Source organism: Halyomorpha halys, unplaced genomic scaffold (assembly GCF_000696795.3).
Source record: "Halyomorpha halys isolate HHAL.00 unplaced genomic scaffold, Hhal_1.1 Scaffold603.1, whole genome shotgun sequence".
NCBI lineage: Eukaryota > Metazoa > Arthropoda > Insecta > Hemiptera > Pentatomidae > Halyomorpha > Halyomorpha halys.
The window spans coordinates 820,063-833,294 of record NW_027104911.1 but is presented as its reverse complement, the minus strand read 5'-3'; the positions used below and the strand labels follow the sequence as shown (position 1 = coordinate 833,294).

General features: G+C 29.9%; 1 protein-coding gene across 2 annotated transcripts in view; it reads left to right on the top strand.

The window, feature by feature from the left end:
• cv-c (crossveinless c) overlaps positions 1–13,232 on the top strand; it is a 713,946-nt gene that overhangs the window by 187,087 nt on the left and 513,627 nt on the right. For both annotated transcript variants that reach the window (XM_067046074.1, XM_067046069.1), the window contains exon 3: positions 9,156–9,257. In XM_067046074.1, coding sequence (XP_066902175.1) covers positions 9,156–9,257 — 102 coding nt within the window. The remainder of the gene's footprint in view (positions 1–9,155; positions 9,258–13,232) is intronic.

The following is a 13,232-nucleotide window of genomic DNA, read 5'->3' as shown; positions in this document are numbered from 1 at the left end:
TTATGAAATAATTTATAATATTGTTTTATATAATTTTCTTTTACAGATAATAATATGCGTAAATATTTTATGATTTCGGAGTTCCAGGCACTTCAGATTTCCTATTTGGCTTTGGCACTGTTTAAAAATATAATGAGCGAGTGTTAATGAATTTCTTCTTATTCAATTGATTAATTGTAAATAAAAAAAAATCATTCAACGTTAAAAAATAAATAAATAAATAAATAAAAGAAAGAAACCAAAGAAATAGCATACTGAAGAACTGGAAGGTTGAGACTTCCGCCACCCACAGCGCACTGATATGTAAATGGCTTCGGTGACCATTTCATTAACTATCATTATACCAATTGTAGTCTTCATGGACATATCTAAGAGTTATTTGAGGCCGGTTATTCCTATACTGTAATTTGAGAGATCTTCTTCATCTTAGTAATTATCGAGGAGTAATTTGTATAGTACGCCTCTCACCTCCTCACTTCTTACTCCAAAGATAAATTGCGTAGCTTTTTATTTAATAATAATAATAAATTGTTTTTTTTTCTGTTATACATGTATAGAGGGCGGGGAACTTTGAAATAAACATAGTTTTTTTTAAATAAAACATAAGTTTTACGATTTAATTTTAAAATACTTAACCTGTTAAAACCATTTTTAAAATTTATTTTTTATTTGTTTATTTAAATTTACAACTGTACATAATAATTCATTCAGTAAATTTGATTAAAGTTACAAAGGAGTGATACACGCGTTTAGAGAAACTACCAATTGGTAGCACTTTAATAACTTTTATACATTAGAAGGTCTCGTAGACATCTTCTTTTCATGCGCCTCGGAGAATTCTCAGGAATGGAAGAAGAAGCAAAGTTAGAAACTAGTGGTTATTGGGTGGTTAGGGAGTTTATAATGGAAGGAATAATATCTGGTTCGGGCTAGATCGGTTACTTACGGAACAGACAGGTCTTTCTTTATGTATGTTTTTTAAACATTTTAATACTACTTTTGCCTCCATTCCTAAATACAGTATACCGTAATTCTGTATTTATTTCGTTCAGTTTTACAAATATATTTTTCAACATTTTCTGTTCCAAATATAGCAAAATAGACAATATTTAAGTTTGAGTTTAGATGTTTATAACTACCAAGTTTTGAGGGCGTATAAGCTCCTTACACAAAAGTGTATCATTATCAAAAATATTTATGGTTGGCCCGAGCTCTGTAGTATTTGTCACCTGCTATTTATGCCTTTGAATTAATATTTTAATCAGAATCGTGGATAAGCCATCTATCTCTAGTCCTTCCTTGGTTATAGGGAGAATATGGAATGTTAATTATTATAACATTGAAGGAAAAATCTTTACTTGACCCGCAAGATAGCGGTGTTTTCCTGTAACTATAATAGCCAGTACAGGTTTGCAATATTATTCGAGATAAGACTTGAATCAGGTGGTCCTAATTCCGGAGCATTCCGCCAAAAAAGATTATAGGTTCCGAAATCCCCAACCGTGTTGTGGATCAAGACAAGATAGGGCCCTGAAAGTACCACTATCCAAAGGAATAATTAATAAGTGAAATCAGAAAATCCGCAAACGAGACTGCGGATTATCAAGGCAGTGCTGAATTTTACTGCTACGTAGATAACGCAACAAGAATATCCACTTCTAATAAAGTGGCCTTCTTTCATTTCTCGTTTATCGTTCAACGTAGGATCACTTACAAATTTAGTGCAGATTGTACTTTTATGGTAGATTACTAACGTTTCTTTACCTTCACGCAGCTTTCATATCTGTGGCTTAAACAAAATTGTGCTACTTTGTATATATTGGCATTTAATAGCATATTAACTATATCAAGGTACAAAGTATTTATTTACACGATTTATAAAGTGATTGCAATGATATAATTAAATGAAATTATAAAATGATTGAATGATCCAGATAAATTATTGGCCATAAAATATTGTTTACATTATAACTTATTACCTGGTATGTCTGAATAGCTGCTGAGTTTGGTGTACATTCCGTGAGTGTTGTTGATGTGGTAGTCGTTAGCCTAAGGGGTGGCGTTCCAGGTCTGACCCTTCTTAGGACTTCTTCTCGTCAAAGTCCATCCCTTCGGTGCTCCCTCTTCGGTCCTCTGTGTTCTGTGTTGACCAATTTCCCTCTCCTTTGAGGAGGCGTTAACTTTTCCGAATCTTATTTCTCATTGGTTATCATTAGCCCCGCATAAAAAGAATATGTTACAAGGGACTACAAATGTGTGTAAACTATAATGACCTGCCTACCGACAAAACTAGCAGGCGATACCTGTTTTAATAAATTTACTCGGAAAGATCACTTCCACATGTGTTATCTATTAACCAGCTGCGAAAAGTGTCCCTGTATTGACAGGTATCTTACCCGGGACAGGTATCAGCACATATAGCAAATACTATAATAATATCACAGGGGTTATTACCTAATAGTAATTCTGAATTTTCTCCCACTTCCATTTTTAGAGGCTGCCTTATCCCAGGTCACTACAGTAATCATGCGCTTAACTTTTCTTTCAAATTTTTATGTTTTTTGTTGCCCTTTTCAAGGTAAAATATCCAAGTAGCTCGATACTATTTTACTATTAATCAATAATTACAGAAATCTACTTATATTCTGCTAAACAAATTGTCGGAGAAAAATATTCCCATAAGTTTTATTTTTCAATTCCGAATTTTCGGTTTAACAATTGAGAACGATGAACTCTTTCAGCCCATGCGGTTGGTTCATGAAATCGATTTGTTAGTGTAAACAGTCACATTCAAATGTATCGGATCAATAATTCATAGATTTATTCATAAGGAATGTTTCAGATACTAATGTAATCCTATGGCCACGCCGATATCACGAGGTGTGAACTGTATAATGATGAGCTGTTTCAACTTCGATAATAACCTGATATCTTTTTTTTTTTTACAGTTCTGTTCTAACTTAAAAAAAGTTCCTAATGTTGTTCAATTATTTTTCAAGTATGTTTAGCACGGTGCTTCACACCTTCATTAATTAATGCATAATGACAGGATCCAGGGAATTTTCCACACCATGGTTTTTTTGACAAGACTCGCAATGTTTTTCTAAAAACTGAAAAAAAAGATGAGCTTTTACGGCATTATTTATAAAACTTTCACCGCAGTCATTCATATGTAATGCTAATATTACCCATGTATACACGACTATCTCGAGTGACGGTGCTGGTTGATAGCTGATACGAAATTTGTGTAGTTTTACTTGTTCTTTTTTATTATACTTCCAAATACTACCTTCATTTCCTCTGTGACCAAACATCTAACTTAAATGGGCCTCGTGTTCTTAAATTCAGCGTCGTTATTTTATCTTGTCCTCAGCCCATACATAGATAAGAAGTTTTTACAGTCTAAAAGTTTTTAAGCGTTAAGACAAAAAAAAAAAATATCTTCAGGAAATGTTCTGGCTCGTAGCTTTCAAAGGAGACCGTCTCAGAGTTAACATGCTTTAACCTTACGTTGTGTTCCGCAAACTCCAGATAGTTCTTTAGTACAAGGATCCCAAGTGCTGAGGAATTTGATTGCATCACTATTAATTACGTGTATGTAATTAAAATAGTTTATGAGTATATACTTTTTCTTTTTCTGTCTTTTTTTAATTATTTATCATTCCGATGTTATTACTGTGGCCTTGATAACTGACATAACATTCTAGAAAATGTGTCGTCTTAAAAATGGATAATTCATAATATTAGAGGCCATGAGAATGAGAGTGAATTTAGTAAATAGTTAATTTTTTTTGGTTATTTCATGATATTTTTTTTAAATATTAATTGTGCATCATTATAATTTCTAAATAAAATTATTATTCGTTTATCAATTTGTCTGATCTACAGACTGGTTTTTAAGTATAGTTGTATATAAATGTAAACATATTTATAATCATATAATTGCATATAAGGTTAGGCATGCTAAGCATTTATTTTATTTTATTTTTTTGGGCATACTTCCTTTCTCTGGTCTTTGATGTCAATTTACGAGGATAATTAAATAACTCATTTCTCGGAGTTAAAAATAATACTACGGCTTTTTAGGCAACAAAAAAAATTAAAAATTGATTTTCACGAATGTTCCTCTTTGCGAACATTCAGTAAACTTAAAATAAATTAAAAATAAATATACCATCTTTAAAACTTATTGTAGATCTTTTAAAAAAAAATTATTCGTAAATGTTATTTTATTTTATTTTTTTATAGAAAGAGGGGAGTCAATCTTTTTCGAAATGTTATTAAAAGCATAACTCAGTTGATTTTTTTTTCAAATGATAAGATTTATTTTATTAAAGGTACATAATAAATAATTAAAATGCATAAGAAGTACATAAATGTGTACACATACATCAAAGAATTCATACTTAATATATGTATACATATAGGGTATTGGTAGACGATATGTTCTGACCTGCTCAAATATTACCCTATAGTAGTAGGGGTATTCATGATCTTTAGTTTAACATGTTAAAGCGTGTTAAATGGAAAAACGTATGTTAAATGGAGAAATATTTCCTTCTTTTACCAAGTTAAAACGATATAACATGTAACATGGCTGAGAGTCTGTTTAATGGAGAATGACGTCACTAAACAGATCAGCTGAGCTTGTAACCGTTTTATTTCTTGTCGTGTTAGGTTACTTACTCGTTGATTGTGTTTTGTTTTTTCTTTTGTCTTGTGTTTTGGACTTTTTAAAAAATATAATCAGTAGCCAAACTTTTACACTTCTACTTTTCACTTATTTTAGGCATGTTGTAATAAATAACTGTAATCAAAACTTAGAAGTAAACTTAACATGAAGTTTTGGAAGGAAAGGTTACTAAACAAGTTGCTCAGAAAATCCGCTAGGAGCTTTTATGCGTTTATCATTTAACATGACTTTAAATAGGGCTGCTCACAATGCTATACTTATAACATTTAACATGGTAAAACATTTTACATTTAACACAATATCATGAATACCCCTATTTTCTATCCCAGCTGTTTATTGATTAGTTTTTTACAGATATTTGTGAGGCTCGCTGCTTTTTATTTTAATATTTTAGTAGTAACATAATAGTAATTGTCAATTCTTCTTTTTGTTTTTGATTTAATATATTTAATCTCAATAATTATCTGAGAAATCTACAATTTTTTTCACAATATATTCCGGCCTGTACAATCATTTTCAAAATTAATCCATCCAATTTTGCCCCAAGATTCATCTTTAGTCATTAGTCAAGGAAAATGTTAACAGTTGATTCCAAAAATATTTTTTTTTATCCGCTTATGCTGAGCTATGTTCATAATTACATAAATAACGTCATTTCGACAGTCTTAGAGCTCAAAAACATTAGTGGCTTCCTTAAAAATTAATTGAATCGCATACAAATTTACGAGTTTATATTTACATAATATTATGAAAGTAAGAGCTCTAAATTATAGAAAAGATTTTTGAAAAAGTGAAATATTTTTAAAATCTTAAATATATATTTAATACATCTTATGATTTAATAGGATTGATTGCACTTTATTTTTTTAAAATAATTAAGAACAATAAATTGTAGGTAAAGCGAAAATATAGTGACGGATGCCGGAATCAATAGATCTTAGCATTGGAAGTTTTTTCTTTTTAAATTGTATAGCGAAATTATTAAGATTTTTTTTTTTTTTTTTTCACGGAACAGGCTTTTAAGACCACGCGAATACCATTACTCTTTCCTTCTCACTTTTCTCTTCTTCTCTCCCAGTATCTTCTCATCATTTCTGCGTGCCTTTGTTTTCTCTCTTCCGACCATGCAGTACCCTTCCGTTTTTCTTTATTTGCCGCAAGAACATTTATTTATTTCAATTTTTTTCCGTACTGTTCTCTGTCCAGGCAGTCCATTTCTGTTATTTTCAATTTATTTTTTTCCTCTCTCATTTGCTTCACATATCCCTCCTACACTCTTATATTCACGGATTCTGTCAAAGAGCTTAAGCAGAAAAAATAATATTTACTTATAGTAATACTACTAATTTACTTTATTATAGTACTTAATAATAGTAAGAAAAAATATTTAACATTCCTTTTTTTTTTTTTTTAAATTAAAGTAGAAATTAATGTTTTTAGTTTTAGATAATTTCCCTTATATTTTCTTTTACTTAGAAATTTATGTTAGTAAGCATTATAGTTCTCTAGGCTAAAATACAAAGTGCTTTAAAGTAGTAATGTTAAGCAAAACATTAAGTTTCTTTCTACTTCTTTTATTTAGACTTTCTAGATTTTTTTTAGGTCAACAGAACCAGTTTATCTTTAAATTCTGTGTTAATGCCAAAGCAAAGACCTATTCATTTGACATAAGCTACTTCTAGGTCAGTCTATGGCATCCGTGTGTAATAAACTCATAGCTACTGGAGGGTTTTCTTTTTCTATTCTATTCCATTTTTTTTTTGTTTAAAAAATGAAAAAATGAATTGATTTATTAAATTTCGGAATAAACTGACTTCGCTCAGATTTTTTTTACTCAGGTTTCAAAATTTTATTTTTGCGTGATTTAAAATATAGCTATTCCTATATGTATAGTTTGTGCTTCTGTGAATTTCGAAATATCACTTAAAAGTCCTTTGACAAATATCTACAGTGACACAACCTGCGCAGGAGTGTGGGATCTCTTTGCCATTGCCCAAATCCGTTCAAGGTGAGTCTCTTTCTCTTAATGCCTTCGCCTCTACCAAGGGCAGCTAATAGAAGAAAAAAGAGAAATATTGAAGTAATGAAAACCTTATCAGTTGGTAATTCAGCCATAATTGAGCCCGAGTGCGATTACGTTTGTTTGAAGTCCCGCTGTCGTTGTTAAAACCGTGAATTGAATTACAGAGCGCTCTTGGAAATAAAATTGCTTCATGATTTCCTAATCCTGAGAACTTCATTAGTTACCTATCTGCCCTCGTCTTGGTGGTGTATGATATTTTCTATACCAGTAGTATCGAATTAACTGATTTTTATTATAATACAGTTTATTATAATACCGTCATTTGTATCCATAAGACACGCATTTTATCATTAACGATTCCACCAAAGAAAAAATGGAGAGTATAGACACTATACTTCATGGTTAGAAACAAATAGTTAACCAATTATTTCGTAATATAATACTTAATTTAAAATAAATAACTTAATCAATTATTTCTGTTTCGTATAATTCAGCAGCTATTTATAACAACAATTTACTGTTACCTCATATTGATGAATAAAAGCTAAATCACATAAATTATTAGTAAGTGCATTGCATGTAATTGATTCTAAGGTTATACAATTAAGAATAAAAACTTCCAAAATACAAACTTATAATTAATTTGTTAGTTTCAATATTTTATGAAAAATTAGATGAGATGATTGGATTATTTAGAATGTTTTGAAACAATCAAACAAACACACTTGGAAGTTTAAATGCTTTTTTAATTTAATTTTTGTGTCCTTTTGCAGTTCTGGAAGCTGAAATCCAAATCGTTTTAAGTCAGTTGGCTTAGAGAACATTTAGTTTCTGTCGTTTTTATTTGAATTTTGTAGATTGTGTGAGCACAACTTGATCAGTTTTTCGTTAAAACATCCTATTATTTTTTTGCTATAAATTTTAATGCCGAATTTCCATTAATTTGTCATAAGCTCCATAAGTAAGTACTAAGTGCTAAGTACTCCATTTCTTCAATCTGTGGTATTTTGTCAATATATAAACCACACACAAGTTATTGCTACTTGGAGATTTTTTTTAAGAGTAAGAGTGAATAAAACTTCTAACCATGAAATAATTTCTTAAAATGTTTCTTGTGATCAAGTAGTTTTTGTTGGTGATTCAATGAAAGCGAATGCGCTCTAGATGATTTGTGATTATTATATCGGCTGATTATGGATAAAAATCGTAATTGGTGTAATAATAAAATTAAAAATAGTTTATTGGTATTAAATAATTAACACTTGCAGTTCTCAATTAGCGATTCATTTTTTCTTTCATTGAAGGATCCTATGGGAAAAAATTCGTTTCCCATATTTTTTTTTCCTCTAACAATAAGTATTTTCTGAATGCCCTTCCATTCAGCTATAAACCCCTTGGTTATAACTTCTTTTTTTTTAAACTGTTAAAGTATTTTTTATGACTCCCTTCCTGGTCACAGAGGTGAAGGAAGGAGGAGGTATCTATATATTACCACTCTATTCTAAACAGAGAGGGGGGGGGGGTCAAGTTTTCTTTTCGTGGTAAAGTCAAAGAAAGTCGACGAGATACGAATCGGTGCACACTGCTGTCACAATCCAGTCATAGTTGGCGCCGTAACTCACTCGGCTATAAACGTTTTAATTCCATCCATATTGATTTACGTAAACTCTAGTTGTATCTTTTTTTTTCCTGATTTAATTTAATTAATTATATTTCATTTAACTGGAACTTTCTGTGCAAAAATAACTGTTTAAATCAATATTTTAAAATTAAAAATTATGTTTCTATATTCAGATTAAAAATATAACAGCCACAAAGCATTCATTCGTGTACATTAAACCTCCATATCATTTGATCAGGGCTATAATATACTGTAATATATAATTAATAAACTATTTTGTATTGATAAATGTACCTTCAGTAAACCTGAACTCCAACTGAACTGAAACCCTGACTAATTAACACGTAAAGAGAGAGAAGAGTTTTTGTTTTTTGCTTTTAATAAATCTTAATGAATTTCTAGTGTTAACAGCTGAGACTAAATTTGTGCGCACAGTGTCATAAGTTAGTCTAGTTTTGAAAAAGGCAGTTTCCATTTAAATATTCTAAATTTAATTTGTATTCTAAACTGCACTTTTGGTAGTGTTGAACATCAATGTATCTTTTAGATTCGTCCGTAAACTTTTTTATTATCATTATTATTAATAAAAATTAATGTGACTGGTAGCACTTGATGTGTTGCATTAAATACAATGAGTCTCCTTTCTAAACAAACAAGCGAATGCTTAGCGTAGGGACTGCCCGATGGTGGAGGATTGTCAGATAAAGCCCCCTATAAAGTACAAAGCACCTCCCACGTAGGAGCATTGTCTCGGGGCTCAGGTATAGACATAACTTAGCCAGGACCTATAGCGCTGACATGTTTATTGGTCGTTGCAGGTTGGGATGGAAACAGTGAGTCGTCCTGACGAGCGGGCGGCTGGAGTCATCTCTGGTTCGGACCCCTACAGGGAGCTCGAGCTTTATCTGGAAAAAGTAAACGTGAGTAGCCATTATTTTATGTATTTGTTTATATTTTTTTTTTGTATGTTTGTTTATTTGTATTGATATTGCAGGCAGCTGAATATTTCTTTAGTTTGGAACAAGAACATCCTATATCCATTTTCATATGTTTTTATGTAACTTTATCGGTGAAAGATCAAACGTTAAGATTGTAAATATGTTTCTAAAGATTCATATTGATTAGAAACATAAGCACCCCATATTCAGTATCATATTTATAATATGATACTTTATTTAATTAATAATACAATAATTATGCTTGGGGTGCTAATGCTACCCAAAACCGAGTTGCCAGAAAGCAATTCTGGGATGAATTATATGATTATATGAAGAAAAAATTAAGGAAAAAAAAATTTTACAAACCAATTTTACAACATGATGTGATAATTTACTTATAATTACGTATTATTTTTACTTTTACTTGCATATTAAATATGAAATACAAAAAAAAAATACAAATATTCCGATTGATTAAGATTTCAAGTCCTAGTTTTTAACCGAAATACGCATTATAGTCCAGTCCAATGGAGTTCAAAAAGGGCTTGAAGTGGTTTAACTTATTTTTGTAAGTAGACCCAACAAATTTTTTTTCTGAAAGATATGAGAAATCACCAAGAAAGAACTATAAATCATCATTATATTTTTTTAATTTGCCTTATTACTAAGCATTTTATATAAAAGTAAGCATTTTACGTAAGACATAATTCAGTATTTAAACAAAGATGAGAACATTATTAACAGTTCATTTCCCTTGCGCATTTTTGTACATTGTGTAGTTTTTGCACATAACAAACAATGTTCACAGCCTCATACAAAACCTCTAACTTTGTTTTTAGTCTTGTTATACCACAAAAATATATTAGGAGTACTAGATTAAAATACAATTTGTTCATTACATGTCCAAGTTTGACCATATCAATCTTGACCCAGACAAAAATTATTCTTTTCAAAGATCTATAAATATCTGAAAGAAAAATTATGACCAGATTAATCTCAAATTCAGATTTCTTACCAAAAATAATTCACAATTCCGTTGCAAAATGAATTTCGTCAGAAAATAGACAAAAATAATTTTGTACTGGAGATCGTCATATGTACATTTGTTATTTTATTATTTTTTTTTAATATTGAAATTTTGATAGTTTTAGTCCCTGTTATGGCTTAAGATGGGTTATGAAGATGGCTGTTATGGGATATGATAGTGGTCATATACACTTTTATAATTCAATTTTTGAATCATTAAAATAGTATTTATTTTTGAATGATATAAATTTACCAAATTACCTGAAAACTGAGTTTATTACTTTTTGTTAATGTATAACTTGACTGTTGAATAAAAAATAACGCTAGAATTTCATAGTACTAAATTATAATGTAGTTATTAGTACTAAAACGGATTATGTTAAAGACCTATAAACAATCCATATAATAATTGGATGTAATGGTGTTAGGAGTTAAGCCACGAAAAAATACCTACTATGTTGTCATTAAAAAACAATTAAATTATATTCGGTATAATTGATTTATTGTAATCAATAAATAACAATAAAAAATTTAAAAGTATTGTTTAAATGTTGCCTATGATTGTTATTATATAGTAAAATGTATGGTGACGGCAAATAGAAAAATAATTCTAATGACTACACTGCTTTAGAGCAAATTTTAATATATAAAATAAAAAATAAATTTTATTCTAAGACAACTGGTTTCCTTAGAATTATAAATCCACATTATGAAAGTGACATTTTTCTGGATTATAATATGAAATGAAATAATTAAATAATAAAATTCTAAAATAAAAGGCAAGAATATGAAATTAATGATAATACCGATGCTTATTTAGATTTGAATAAACCATCAACCATATGCTAGCAACAGAAAGGTCAGCTACAAAAAAGTAAGCCAGTAAGAACTAGTAATAACCATTAAAAAGTTTTTGTGAGAATCGAAGCTTTCATTCAATCAGCATAGGATGTTCCACTTTCTACGTCTTTGTCCACAATGAATGCAGCTGTAAAGTTTATGCGCATATGTTAACGTTGGTGGCACGAACGGCCTACAGTGAAGCCAAATTAAGATATCAATGGACCAAAGTCCCATCCTTTCAGACGTATATGAATGGTCTTTTGCCCAATAATTGGCCGAGAGAGACCCCAATTACCGGTTTGTGGTCTATATAACCTGTTCTTCGGGTCTAAATATCGCTGTGCCAGCAGTTATCACAACCATCACCTTGGGTTTGGTATTGCCAGTGCTAATAGCCTATGTTCAAGCCTTATTTGTGTTGTATAATGTTCTCGTGGTGTAGGTCACCAACGTTCGCATACCTTACCGATTATAACCTTACGACAGTCATAGCATGTCCTTTCTCTGACTGAGAATATTTTTATTTTGTATCAAAGTTCTGTTGCCGAGTCCACATTAGATAGGATGCCTATTTTTAGTTGTTTACTATTTAACGATTATAATTTAACGGTCACTATCTCCCTAAACGTTTCGAACTAAATTTAGTTCAAGAGGACGATATAATTTAATAATAACCACCTATCTTTTGTCAAACACTAGTACCAAATTTATTCTTAAGAAATTTAATCAAAATGTAATTTTTAATTCATTCACTGTACCTACTTTAACCCTCCAGCACTTAGAGTTACCTTGTGATGACATAACTCTCAGAATATTTAAGAAAACAAAATGAATATCTTTATCTACTCTAGTGGTAGCCAGATTGATCCATTTGAGCAAGAGTTTAATCGTAAAGTAAATAAGAATTGGTCAGTTATAAAAAATAATACTCGTTATAATCATTTTGTTTAATGCGTTCTGAGATTTCGATAGTTTTCAAGATTTATATTTTGTTTAAACTTCTCAACCACGCAAATCCACTTGTTTCTAATCTGGCTTCTCTTTCATTACCTGGTAATCCTCCTAGGCGTCTGAAAAGAATACGGCCTCGAGATCTTCTCCTCTAGAAATGTTATTGGAGTTCTATCAATGGGAAGATTCTCCACATGTTTGTATCATGTCACTATGTCACCTACAGCAAATTTACTTGTTGTATATATTTTTATACAGTTGTAAATAACAATAAATAAATTTATTACAAAAAATATAAATAAAATATTTTCTGTTTATGGTACAAAAAATTTAAGTAAAAACATTACATTCATATGTGATTTCAACTGAATATACATTGTCACTAAATATATCTCTTTTTAGAAAACGTATTTTATTGTACCCTCGAGAAATAAACTACAAAAGATACAAAAACATTTTGATTTAAAATTCTTATTTTTGTGTAATTTAGTCTCATCATAGACAAGAAACTAATTGATATTTGTTATTGTATACTAGGAATTATATTACATTTCGAAATAAATAAGTGTGTTTCTGAAAATGACAAATCGATTTTGCATTTTCGTGGTACATTCTTTTAAGGTATTGATGTGTCTTATATCATATTCTAAAGCAGATTCTACCATTGTTCTTAATTGGCTTTTTAAAGAACTTGTATGAAATTTATAAGAAAATATGAACAAATAGTGTATCTAAACTTATGCCAAGTCTTTTTTCTTGGTTTGTTTTTTGTAAAAATATTTAATTTGATTAAAGATATGCTTAATTCTGACATAGAAATAGCTACCCACTACCTTCACAGTAGCATCTATATTAATTCGCATCATAATAGGGCTGTACAATAGAAGAAAACAAAAATGCTGTAAAGCAATATAAGTTATAACTAACAATTATCAAATTAACAACCGAAAGTTTGTGAATGAATGAGTAGCAACTATCAACTATAGAGTAACATCAATTTTAAAATCTATCTTCAAACAATATAAAATTTAAATTTAGAAGTTTAAAGAAAAACGAGCTGGAAAGATATGAATAATTTACAATTGATATTACTAATTTGAATTATATAAATTTGTATATAGCACTATTAATTTCTAA